Below are 13,955 nucleotides of genomic sequence, written 5' to 3' on the forward strand. Positions count from 1 at the left end.
TGATCCTCCCCCGCCACCCAGATCCGCAAGAAAAGAGCCCCCCGGCGCCGCCAAAACGCTCCGGCCGCGCCGGTCGCCCTCAACGACGCCGTCAACCATCAGGTCTAATTCCATTCTGCTCCTCGTACAATAGAAACTATAAAGCTCAAAACGTTTGTTTTTGTCTATCGATGGATGTCGTCGTCAGTTCGAGTGCTTGTATACAGGACATGATGTATGTACCTTAGTATTGTTCAACTTGCAGCCAGATTGCTAATTACTCCAAAATTATCGACCACGAATAGAGGGAGGGCTCTCAAATTTGGATCGGCGCCTTCTGGTTTGCTTGCTTGTTAAGTTTCTCCTTGTATCACCCGCGATTTTTTTTTTGGAAAAGAATACCCTCCTTGTATGATTAGGCGCTTCTTGACTTAATTCAACAGCCTGCGTTTTCTCCGTCAGTCAAACAAACCCTAGAATACTTGAATACCCATTCATCATGCCACCTGAATCCTCAATCGTGTAATCTATACAATGTTAATAGTAGGCATTTTTTAGCCTTCCAAAACTTGTTAACAAGTGTGTACTTTAACATACCATTTTTTTAACAGAAACATACAAGTTGTTGTGAGACTAGCCTGGATAGCAAGAGCATGCTGACACTCGACCCATGATGATCTCCAAGACATGGCATCGATAGTTACTTTTTATAACAATGCAATAGTACAAAGAGCATATACATTACAGAATTATGAAATGTGCTTCACACGAAATATCTCATCATTTTAGTTTGATTAGCTAAACTTAATAATTTTTCTCAATATTCACTAAAGGTTCAAATGCAAAGATTATATTGTTTGCTTAAAACTATGGCAAAATTCCATAGTTCAATCGCTTGACTCGTATGACTAGAGAAGCGTTTCCTCCTCCTCTGGCCGCCATAGAAGACCCATAACCCATAACGTACCTCACTAGCTTGCACAAGTTTTATAAGCAACAAAACATTTTTAAGATTCATCGCTCCGCAACAAAACATTTTTAAGATTCATCGCTCCTACATCCGGTTTTACTCCTCTTTCGAAGATAGATCACATTTCATATTTCTAACTCTGTGTTTTATGATTCGATGAACAGACTCAAGAGAATGAGAATGAGCAGCAAGAGTACATCGTTCACGGTGAGCACATATGTTAAACATCAAGCTCACAGCTACATAACAAAGCATGTGTCTGTCTATTTCTTTATCAACCGCCTTCATTTACTCACTGCATCTGTTAGATTCATATTTATATCCTTTCCTACCGATTAGCCACACGATACTTCTGTCATAAAGTTGTGAATCACACTGCTCTGTTCTACTCTTGCTCCCTCAATGTTTGTTTTCTTTTGTAGTCATTAGCTTCACCATGTCACACAATGCTAATCTGAATTTGATGCTTTCTCTATTTTACAAACTACTTTCACCATCTGCTATATTTTACAACTTCACTTCTCTTATTTTAAAAATTAATCTTCAGTTTCATTATATGACATCATGTCTAAAAGTCTGTTTGGATGGCTGCCAAAGACTAACCTTCCAAAATTCTCGCCATTCACCATGGGGTGGCCAGATTAAGCAGTGCTAAGGTATATATAAATCCTTTTGTGTCCCATATTCTAGTGTATTGATGGGAGTTTGGGTAACCGATCGACCGATGACGGCCTCAAGGTCAAGGCTGTAGTCCTTCCTGGAGTTGAGCTCATAAGGAGGATTTATATTTATATTTGATAATCATAGGAACAATCAGACTGCATTTGTGTTTTTCTTCTTCTTCTGTTCATGCTTTCCTTGGTGTTCATATGTATTATTATGCTTCTCAATTAGAAGCTTTTTTCTCATCTTACTATGAAAAAAGAAAGAGTGAGGCTATGTCATTCCATAGCATATATATATATATTTCTTGTGTGCCTCCCTATACTACCACAGAACCAACCTGCACCTCAACTGTTTTGTTTGCCAAAATTCTGCCACCCCATCCTCTTTGTATAGCTGCTTTGGCTTCGCTCCAAACAGCCCCTAACACCCAGCCTGCTATCTTATATAACTAAAATTTCCTTTCCCAAACAAACTCTCACATTTACGGATGTTGCAACCAATACTTAACTTGCTTTCCACCCACTTCTAACTGAATGCAGGAACACCTGGCGGCGTCTAGTACGTTGGTGAGCTTGACGACAACTGTTAATGGGGCAATGAGGTGAAGCTCTATGAGCACCAAGTAGACAATCTCTTTGCTATGTTTTGGCACAAAAAGCCGGACATCAACTACTACGTCTGCACAATCAACAAGACGTTTGCCAAACCAGGCCAGCGCATGGTATGCTCAAATGCAAAGCCTATTCAATGTTTACTAACTTCATAATACAGCAAATTGTATCTCCATACTGTACAACTCCTACTCTGTTCATACCACTTAACACTCACCACTTTACTCAACATACAAATAACAATTATGTTCCCTTTCTCACTGTATAGCACATACATCAACACCTGCTCTGTTCTTATTTTTCTCCTGCTACTTTTAAAATCTCTACTTTTTCTAATCTAGCTTACCATTTTTTCGTTCGTTTGTTATCTGTTCACACACTAGGCTGTACATACTCGAATCATCAATTGGACATCAGAGATATTCACTTCTCTTTGCTCTTTTTACTTGAGCATTCTAAATTATCTTCCATATCACACAACAATTTCTATCCATGTAAATAACCTGCTTGCTTTTACCAGTATTTCCAGGTTAACTATACTGAAGAGAACCTGCTCGACTACATTGATCCAAACAATGATACACTCATGGTCAGACTTGCAGATGGCCATTTGCTCGCCAAGTGTTGCATCATGGTAGCAAGTGACAAGAGGGCCACTATAACCACCAACTGGTCTGAGTTTTGTCGTCGCGCCAACATTCGTGAAGGAGACATCTGTGCATTTCGTTTCAGGATCACTTCAAAGCGCCGCCTGGTTCTCACCGTGCACCGCCTCTAGATGCACAATTGAAGACGTTGCAGCCCCTGTGTCAATATAATCTAATATAATGCACTACTAAGTACTCCTAATTATGCTATATCATGTCATGACCTATGGTCCTCTTTTGTGCACTCTTATATCATGGTTTTCAAGACCTAATACTTATGTTAAAAGCAATGTTATCAGTCAGTCATTTCATGTCCAGATCCATAATGGGCTTTCTCTTTACAGTGTATATTTCTTTCCCTGCTGATAAGTTTGTTCAATGAAGATACCATCCCAAACGCTAATTAGAATAAAAAGGAGAGTCCAAGGGGCGAATACAACCAGGCAACACCCAGCTCCCCCTCAAGAGGCATGCCCCCAACACCTACTTGTTGCAATCTACACATTAGTCCCGGTTCGAGCGGCTAGGGCGCTGGGCAAGCATTAGTCCCGGTTCAAATGGGACCTTTAGTCTCGGTTTAAGCCACGAACCGGGACTAAAGGGTGCGATGCCCTTTAGTCCCCGATCGTGGCTCCAACTGGGACTAAAGGTTAGACCTTTAGTCTCGGTTCGAGCCACGAACCGGGACTAAAGGGGTTGAGGCTTTAGTTCCGGTTTACACCTTTTGTCCTGGTTGGACCCACGAACCGGGACTAAAGGGGTTTTGAAATTTGTTTTTTGTTTTTCCGTTTCTTTTTTGTGTTTAGTTTCTATTTTAAATTGCTTATATCTTTCAGGATATTTGATGTTTTTGAGTAATTCTTTTTCCATTAGATTCAAACTTTTGTCTAGTTTCTGTTTGTGCCATTAGTTTTCAAATTTGAATGATTTAAATATGAATATGTTCAAATTTGCTTCAAACCCTAGATTGTGAATAATTTTAGTTTAAAAATAGTTTTAAATTTAATTCTTTTTGCTCCTAGTCACATGTTAGATTGTTGTCACAGTAAGATTTATTTGCTTATTTTTAGAATAACTAATATTACGATTTTAATTAAAATAGTACTGTTTTGCTTATATAGTTGTTTTAGTCCTTTAATTGTTGTTTTCAATTATTTTTAGTTAGTTATTTCTGTAGATTTTAACATGTTGTAGTATGCTTTTGTTAGACAATAGTAGATAAATTTCTATAATTAATTAATATTAATTTTGCTAAAGTTTTGTATTAATAGTTGTTTAGCCTTTAATAATAGTTGATAGAATTAGTTTTTCTATATTAAAAGTAATTCTTTTTGCCACTTTAATAGAATGTGACTCTAGCTTGGTTAACCTTAGTTGTGACTCTAGCTGGGACGGTGCTAGCAGATGTAGTCGATGGTAGGATTGGATGGACACCATGTTGTAGTATGCTTCTGTTGGACACCATCAAACTCTACCCCCCCCCTTTTGTGCCCCCACAAACCCTCCCCCCCCCCCCCCCCCGGTCCCCATTTCAGTTTTGAAAAAAAAAGAAAATGATAAAAACTTCAAAAAAATAAAATCCTTCGAGATGTAGTTATGTTACTACATCTACTCAAACGGTGTTATGAAAAAGTAAAACAACTATAATTTTTGCATACGATGTCGAAAAAAACATATAATATATCAAAATGTCCAGCACTAAAATCCGGTTCCGATTTCGACGGCCATAGGCCGTTTGCCAATTTCTAGAGTCCTTATATTCTGAAAGGAAAAAAAGTTATCCTCAAATTTAAGTTTTTTTGAATTTCTGGTTAAACTATGGTCAAACTACTTATTCAAGAAATATTAGTTTTACTAATTAATTATTGTTTTTAGAATAATAGTTTCAAACTCAAACGGTGCTTCATGCTCAAGTTCAACTCCTAAGGGTTAATAGGATTGACAGCTTACTATTGTCAGGAAAATAGCAAGTGCAGACTTGGAAACTAGGGAGAATAGAACTCGGAAGTTAAGCATGCTTAGGCTGGGGTAGTGAGAGGAAGGGTGACCAGCGGGGAAGTTAGACGATTTGGAATGAGTGGTACATACTTAAGCAATGATGATGGGTGATTAGAGATTAAATTATCAAATAATTTAGAAATTTGAAAATAGGAAAAAAAATCAAGAGAAAATTTCAAAAACAATTCAATTTTTTTAAAAAAAAATAAAAAAACAAATTTCAAAAAAAAATTGTTGGTGTTATCAACCGGGACTAAAGGTGGAGCTCCAGAAACCGGCCACGTGGAGCTCCTTTAGTCCCGGTTCGTAAGCAAACCGGGACTAAAGGTTTTGGGATTTAGTCCCGACCCTTTAGTCCCGGTTCCTGGAACCGGAACTAAAGGCCCGTTTTCTATTAGTGCCCCCACAAATAACGCCTTGTAAGTGGATGTCATCAGGTAAAGCCCACTAGTACAATGTTCCCAACAATGTCATCCATGGTGGCCCAAAGGTCAACAAATTCCTGAAAAATGGGCCACTGACCACTGAGAGTGGCTTTTGAGCTTGTGGATCCGTGCATCATCCTCCATGGCCTCCCCCGCCTTCCAATTCTTTTCTTGTGGACGGGCGCAAAGATGAGAGGTGCAATATCTCACTTGTTTCTATCGAGCCAAGGTGAGTCCCCAAAAGGTGCCAAAGGAGATCGTAGTTGAAACATAGAATAGAGCCATCTCCTTCTCATCACAATTCACAAGGGTTCCTCATGTGGACCCACATTGTTGTTCGATCTTTCATTTGTACCATGGCCATGATAGAGAGAGAGCTCTTGTAATTTCTTTCTCATATCTATGTGCGGTTAATGGTTGTATGGAATGCATGGCGGTTTCTCGTCGCAAAAAGAAAAACATAGCGGTTTCAAACAAAATATCAATTCAGTAGTATCACCTTTTTTTTTAGAGAGAGAGAGTTCAGTAATATACCACTCTTTTGTGAACCCTGGTGCACACAACATGCCACTACCACTAGTACCGCAATTAAATTGCACGTCCAACTTGAAGTCTGGTTTCCTGGGAATCGGAACAGATCGATGAAAACCAAAGCCTCCCGCCACCTCGGTACGTACCACTGTTGATTTTTATTAATTGACCTGGTGCGTTGCGGAAGACGAACGAAAAGCCTCACCGTCACTACACCACGGTTGTTAATTGAAGGCATTTTTATAAGGGCACTTTATAAATGCCTCAAAATCATGCCTAAAGGTGGCGTTTTAGAAAAATGCCTCGGATTGATGCAGCTTTGAAGGCGTTACAGAAAAGCGCCTTGGTTGATGTTGCTTTGGAGGCACTTTTGGAAAACGCCTTGGATTGTTGCAGATTTGGAGGCGTATTAGCAAAATGCCTTTGATTGATGCAGCGTGGCAGGGCCGGCAGCGGCAAACTGGCCACATATTGCGGCTGATGCGGGTTGCTGTGCTGCTGCAGCGCGACCTTCAGTGTTCAGGCTTGCATGAGTCTCTCTCTCTTGGCCGTCGTCGTTCAATCCGCCGGCGATGAGATTATTGGCGTATCGGAGATGAGCTGCGTAATGAATTTTGATCGGGGGACGTGCTAGTCTGCAGATTCTTTGGAATTTGGTTCGGAAGAATCTGACTACTCCAAAGCTCCAGGGAACTGAAGAATTGTTCACTTGTCTAAGGTGACGTGAAAGTTCCTGGTGGGGACTGGGGACATTAGCAACAGCAGCGGCTGGAGGTTCATGACGACGAAATCTACACCACGTGTTCGGCAGGGCACGCGGTCTGCTCTTCCTGCCTCGACAGCCTCCAGAAGAGGGACAAGTGCCCGGTGTGCTCCGCCACCATCGCCTACGGCCGCTGCCACGCCGTAGACCGTATCCTGCGATCTGCCCGCGTCGACTGCCCCAACTGCAATGTCCAGATGTTCCTCCACGAGAGGGACGAGCACGCCAAGGAGTGCTCGCACGGCGCCATGCTACAGCGCGGAGATGGTGCGTGGTTGCCGGCGGACCGCTTCGTGCTCGTTCTGCCGGAGACAGCCCGTGGCTCAACCACGACCATCACCGTCAGTATAGACGACCGTGGCAGTGAGGCCATAGCCGCTGAGGATGGCAAGAACGACGCCACAGCCGCTGAGAATGATAAGAGCGATAGGACAAGGGCGATGCGCCGTGCGTATGTGCCGCTGTCACAAAGAAGATCCTCAGCGTCAAGATGGACGCAAAGAAGATCGTAGCAATGGACTTGACTAAATGAATGCTATAGAGCCATTATGCAACACTATATAAAACCGAGGATAGAGGCTAGATCAATTGCACCATAGTATCTATCCTAGTAGTAACAATATGTATGTATTGTGCGGTTCATGATCTTGCTATACTTGCTGCTACCCAAGTATGTGTGGTCTGTGTTGTCCGTTGATGAACGAGTTAGTAGCTGAAAGTTTTCATTTGGCTGAACTTTAGAAACAAGATTCTGATTTGATGACAGTAGCAATTGCCGCTGTTTATTGGACAGTAAGTCAGTATCGTTCGGAGACAAACCGTATGCATCAGAGAAGTTCCGATTGAAGGTTAATACTTAAATACAATCTTCGAATCGTTCCACATTTCAAGCACGAACTAACCGGTTGGTACGATCTTCAAAGCCGGTCACATTGCACCCTCGAGTTACCACATAGTTCAAAAACAACAATTGACTCCGTTTTGGGCTGGTCAACTGGTTTCAGAAAAGAACTATATATACCATATATAAATAAACAAGGAAAAACCAGAAAAAATCCATGGAGGCCCAGCAGCTCCTAATCATGAATTTTTTTTAACACAGTACAAACATAAACACTCATATATACGAGCATACACTTAACCCTATGAACAAACACACACTTTACCCCTATTAGCACCTCCGAGAGTTTGAGCCGGCATATTATTTGAGATTTTATGGAGTCATCGTAGGAGCCTCGTAGTCGACGGGAATGTCTCCTCCCACTGAATATGCATCTGGTGGACTGAAGATATCACTGTCCATCTAACCATTCAATCACATTCACCTCCTAATTGTTAGAGTTTATGTTTATCTCCACATGTAATCTCAACTCTACTCTATCTCTCTCCCGTGGTAGTTTGAATCTCTTCCTGTAAACCAAATCCTCTTCTTGTATGCCACGACAAGGGCCTCTTCTCGTCTCAATATATACAAACCACGCGGCTCCCTCGAGGAGTAGGAACGCTTCCATAATTCTTACATGGTAATCAGAGCATCCTCTTCCATACACATCTAGCCACAAAAATCAAACCCCAAACACATCGGCGGCGTCATCATATCCTCATCAACAGGAGTCGCCCTCAACCTTGGAGCGCCTCCATCAGAGAAGCTTGCGAGAAGGAATTTCATCCTCTGGAAGACGCAGGTCTTGCCTGCCCTGCGAGGAGCGCAGGTGACAGGACTCTTGGACAATTCCGATGCCGCTCCACCCAAGACCATGGAGATCACCAAGGCGGACAAGACCTCGTCCATGGAGCCGAACCCGCTGTATGGACAATGGATCGCAAAGGATCAACAGGTCCTCTCATATATGCTAAACTCTATGACACCAGAAATTCTTGGACAGGTTGTTGGGAAGGAATCCACCTTCGAGCTTTGGACAACCGTGACGACGCTCTTCGCTTCCCAGTCGCAGTCCAGGATCACAAACTTGAGGATTGCAATCACCACAACCAAGAAGGGCTCTATGTCAAGCTGTGCTTTCATGTCGAAGATGAAGAATCTTGCAGACGAGCTAGCTGCTGCTGGCCGTCCGGTGTCAGATCCGGAGATGGTAGACTATATCTTGGCGGGACTAGACCGTGACTATGATCTGGTGGTTGCGGCGATTGGTGTTGTCAAGAATCAGATTACGCCAGATGATCTTTTTGCGCAAATCTCCGCCTTTGATCAGAGGATGGAGATGCTCGGCGATTCATCATCAGGCAGCTTCCACACTTCTGCTAATGCGGCGTATAGAGGCCGTGGCCAAGCTCGTGGAAGATCCTACCGCGGGCGAGGAAGGGGGCGCGGTCGTGGCGATCGACAGCCCTCTCCTGCTGGTGGAGGCGGCGGCAACAGAGGACGTTCTCGACAACAGCAGCAGCACGGGCGCGATCAACAGCATGACTACCCTGAATGTCAGATCTGTCTTAAACATCATCCAGGGGGTGCACGCACATGTTGGTGGCGCTATGAAGAAAACGACCAGGAGGAGAAGGGGGCACATGCTGTCTCCTACGGTGTGGATACGAATTGGTATGCCGACTCCGGAGCTACAAACCACATTACCGGCGAACTTGACAAGCTGACAATGCGGGAGAGGTACAATGAAGGCGATCAAATTCACACGGCGAGTGGTTCAGGTGTGGAGATCACACATATTGGCATTACGATTGTTAAAAACCCCGTAAAAAATCTACACTTGAAAGATGTCTTACATGTTCCCAAAACATCCAAAAATCTTATTTCTGTTCATAGATTCACCCTTGACAACAATGTTCTTATAGAGTTTTATCCTCATTTTTCCTTGGTTAAGGACCTAGCAACAAGGAGAATCATTCTTAGAGGACGGTGCGTGGGAGATCTCTACCCACTCATATCATCATCATCATCATCATCATCATCCTGGTTCAACAAACAAGCATATGTCGTCACCAAGCCATCTTCAGCAAAGTGGCATAGTCGTTTAGGTCATCCATCTTCAGTAATTGTTAGTTATATTCTTAGTAAAAATAAACTCTCATATGAGTCCAATGTTGAGTCAGTTTGTGGTCCCTGTCAACAGGCCAAAAGTCATCAGTTACCCTATCCTATTTCTACCAGTGTATCCAATGCTCCATTACAACTTATATTCTCGGATGTATGGGGGCCAGCCCTAACCTCAGTTGGTAGATTTTCCTATTATGTAAGCTTCATTGATGATTATAGTAAATTTACTTGGATTTACTTATTAAAGAAGCGGTCTGATGTCTTCCAAGTTTTTATTAACTTTCAAAATCTTGTTGAACGCAAACTGAATTCTAAGGTCATTGCTATGCAAACCGACTGGGGTGGTGAGTATGAGAAACTCAACTCCTTCTTTCAAAAACTTGGCATCTCACATCATGTCTCTTGCCCTCATGCTCACAAACAGAATGGAACAGCTGAAAGAAAGCATCGTCATATTGTTGATGTAGGTCTTGCATTACTAGCGAATGCATCTATGCCACTCAAGTTTTGGGATGAAGCCTTCCTAACTGCTACCTATCTCATCAACTTGCTTCCAAGCAAAGTCATTAAGCTTGAGACACCCATCACACAGCTTCTTGGGGTTACACCTAATTACACATCTCTTCGTATCTTTGGTTGCGCGTGTTGGCCAAATCTTCGACCCTACAACACACGTAAACTTGCTTTTCGCTCAAAACACTGTGTCTTCTTAGGCTATAGCCCTATGCATAAAGGGGTAAAATGCCTAGATGTTCCTACCGGCAGGGTCTACATATCTCGCGATGTTGTTTTTGATGAATCCGTGTTCCCTTTTGCATCGCTTCATCCCAATGCAGGTGCTCTTCTCCGCAAAGAAATTCTTCTTGTCCCATCAAATCTTCGAAACTTTGAACATGGGGAAGACAATTGTACTAACCAATATGCTGATGATTCTGCTGTGCCCAGTTCCACTTTTATGCCTGTGCAGGTTGCTGGCGAAAACGGTGGTCAAAACAATCAAAATCATGAAAATTTGGTCCAAAATGATGTATTATTTCATGCTGCACAAGGGGACGGAGCTGGCGCAGATCCCGGCGCTGATTTGGCGGCGCCTGCCACCCCTGTACGTGTGCAGGGATCAAATCCCGGGGCGCATCTTCCTTGGATCTCGCTCCAGGAGACAGCGGGCCAGGCTCCTGGAGGGGCCACTCCTGCGCTGTCGCGTCACCCGACCGCGAGGACAGTCGCGCCTGCGGATCCGCTCCGCGTCGCGTGCGCATGCAACTGCCAGCGGCAGATGGGGGATCTTCTGCGCCCACGAGCCCTGCGGGTTCCCGAGCGTCCAGTGGCCGGGGGGCCACATCGTGGACCACTGGATCGTCTCTGCATTCTGCCGCACCATCACCTGATGGGTCGGCGGCTGGAGGATCTTCTGCGGATTATGTGCACATGCCTATACAGCAGCCAACAGCAGTTTCTTCTCGAGTTATGACCAGGCTACAAAAAGGTATACGTAATCCGAAAATAAGGAAAGATGGCACTATACTATATGGCATGTTATGTATTTCAGGAGAACCAACAACATTAAGAGATGCAATTGGTGATTCTAAGTGGAGAAAAGCAATGGATGAAGAGTATTCTGCACTGATGAGGAATAAGACCTGGCATCTTGTGCCTGATCAAAGAGGTAAAAATATCATTGACTGTAAATGGGTGTACAGGATTAAGAAAAAGGCAGATGGCTCCATTGACAGATATAAGGCACGTCTAGTTGCAAAGGGGTTTAAACAACGATATGGCATAGACTATGAAGATACTTTCAGTCCCGTTGTAAAAGCTGCAACTATAAGACTTGTGTTGGCTATTGCTGTGTCTAGAGAATGGAGTCTAAGACAGCTAGATGTACAGAACGCGTTTTTGCATGGTGTTCTGGAAGAGGAGGTGTTCATGAGACAATCACCTGGGTATGAGAATAAGAAGACACCACATTATGTGTGTAAACTTGATAAAGCACTCTATGGCTTGAAACAAGCACCCAGAGCTTGGTACTCCAGGTTGAGTTCGCAATTAAAATGTTTTGGTTTTATTGCTTCCAAAGCTGATACATCTCTGTTTATTTATAACAAGGCAAGAGTAGTAATTTTTGTGCTCATTTATGTGGATGATATTATAGTTGCAAGTTCATCACAAAGTGCTACTAATGCTCTCCTGCATGATTTGAGTTCAGAGTTTGCCTTGAAAGATCTGGGAGACTTGCACTTCTTTCTAGGCATTGAAGTCAAGAAAACTTAAGATGGTATAGTGTTAAGTCAAGAGAAATATGTCGATCAGCTTCTATCCCGCATGGGGATGACAAATTGCAAGCTTGTGTCTACACCTTTGTCATCTTCAGAGAAATTGTCAGCATATGAAGGGGAGTTACTTCAAGAGGAAGATAGTACAAAGTATAGAAGTACTGTTGGCGCACTACAATACTTGACACTCACTCGTCCAGATATTTCCTTTGCGGTTAACAAGGTTTGCCAATACCTCCATGCACCTACTACTGCACATTGGTCAGCTGTCAAGAGAATTGTAAGATATGTCAAGCATACTATGGGGATAGGACTTCATTTCAGACGTTCTAGTTCCACTCTTGTTAGTGCTTTCTCTGATGCTGACTGGGCAGGTTGCAGTGATGACAGAAGATCAACTGGAGGCTTTGCAGTATTTTTTGGTCCTAATCTTGTGTCATGGAGTGCCAGGAAACAGGCCACTGTGTCTAGGTCAAGCACAGAAGCTGAGTACAAGTCTTTGGCCAATGCCACTGCAGAGATTATTTGGATTGAGTCATTATTGGATGAGATGGGAGTTAAACGGAACCGTATATCATGCTTATGGTGTGACAACTTGGGAGCAACTTATCTGTCTGCCAATCCTGTATTTCATGCAAGAACTAAGCATATAGAGATTGACTTTCATTTTGTGCGAGAAAGGGTGGCAGCAAAAAAACTTGAGATACGGTTCATTCCCTTCAAAGATCAAGTGGCGGATGGATTCACTAAAGCACTTCCAGCAAAACTATTTGAGGAGTTCAAGAGGAATTTGAATGTAGGATAGTTGAGATTAAGGAAGGGTGTTAGAGTTTATGTTTATCTCCACATGTAATCTCAACTCTACTCTATCTTCCTCCCGTAGTAGTTTGAATCTCTTCCTGTAAACCAAATTCTCTTCTTGTACGCCACGGCGAGGGCCTCTTCTCGTCTCAATATATACAGACCACGCGGCTCTGTCGAAGAGTAGGAACACTTCTATAATTCTTACACTAATCAGATTGCTTGCCACGTTGGAATTGCCGTCCTTGTATCGAGTGCGGTATGGGTTATGCCTAGGGCCAACCAGCCAGAGAATTGCGACGGCAGCAACGGCACAGTGGGGCTAGGCAGGGCGTGCCGTGTAGGACAACAGCGGTAGGCCAGCAACAGGGCGCACTAACGCAGCGCGGCACTGCAGCAGACGGGCAAGGTTCCGTACGCGGTCCAGGGTAATTGGAACCAACCGATCGGCAGCACTTCAGGTGCTAGTTTTGCCCTTGCTCTACCTCTATACTTTAGGGTTTTTGATTGTGGCGTCGATTCATTAAAGATCAAGAAATACAGGAATTAATTAAATTTTATCATTGTGGCAACGTCAAGTGCTGAAAGGGTTTTTTCTGCAATAAATTTCATGAAGCATAGCCAACCATGCACATGTTCAATTCCTGCTTCGTCCATCACATTATTGCAAATTTCAAAAATGCAATTTTGAAATGTGTGATAGTCTTTTCATTATAAGATAGAAGAAGACGATATAGCTACCACAGAACTAGTGTTTCCTCCTCTATCAGCTCCAACATAGATTCCTATCATATCCTAAATTTGCAAAAAAGAAAATCCTACCATATCCTTGGGACGGTGAGGTTAATGTTTCTCGTCATGTAGCGATATTTGGTGTCAGCTGCTTCAGATCTTTTTGGGGGTTCAACAGCAACGACTCTGTCCTTAGGGGCATTTGCACGAAGAATTTATAGCTGTCGTTGAGAAGGTCAAGCCGTTCTCGGTAGGTGAGCAATGATAGTGCGGTGCGCCGACGGCTTGTTCTGGCGGTGGTAGTGGTTGTTTTATGGTCTCAGAATCGCTATGTAATTTTTATTTGGTTTGAGGTGATTCGTACTTCCAATGAACTTTTATAATAGGTCTAAATCCTTTCCGGAAAACATGATATTGCTAATATATGCGATTTGAATGTAATAATTGAATTTGATACTTGTGAAAAGTATGAATGTAAGAGCATCTCCAGCCGTTCGGCCCCCCAGGGCGCTAAAAAAGGGTGGTCTGGGGGCGAACCGGCGCTAGTTC

The 13,955-nt window shown here is 43.1% G+C and overlaps 1 protein-coding gene across 1 annotated transcript; it reads left to right on the forward strand.

The window, feature by feature from the left end:
- On the forward strand, positions 1 to 3,156 carry LOC125530051 (B3 domain-containing protein Os03g0164300-like). Its single transcript, XM_048694450.1, has 3 exons — positions 1 to 102; positions 2,155 to 2,336; positions 2,747 to 3,156. The coding sequence occupies exons 2-3, from the start codon at positions 2,256 to 2,258 to the stop codon at positions 3,002 to 3,004; spliced, it is 339 nt and encodes a 112-aa protein (XP_048550407.1). The 5' UTR covers positions 1 to 102; positions 2,155 to 2,255; the 3' UTR covers positions 3,005 to 3,156.
- Positions 3,157 to 13,955: the final 10,799 nt, after the last annotated feature.

The sequence above is a fragment of the Triticum urartu genome, unplaced genomic scaffold (genome assembly GCF_003073215.2).
Source record: "Triticum urartu cultivar G1812 unplaced genomic scaffold, Tu2.1 TuUngrouped_contig_6035, whole genome shotgun sequence".
NCBI lineage: Eukaryota > Viridiplantae > Streptophyta > Magnoliopsida > Poales > Poaceae > Triticum > Triticum urartu.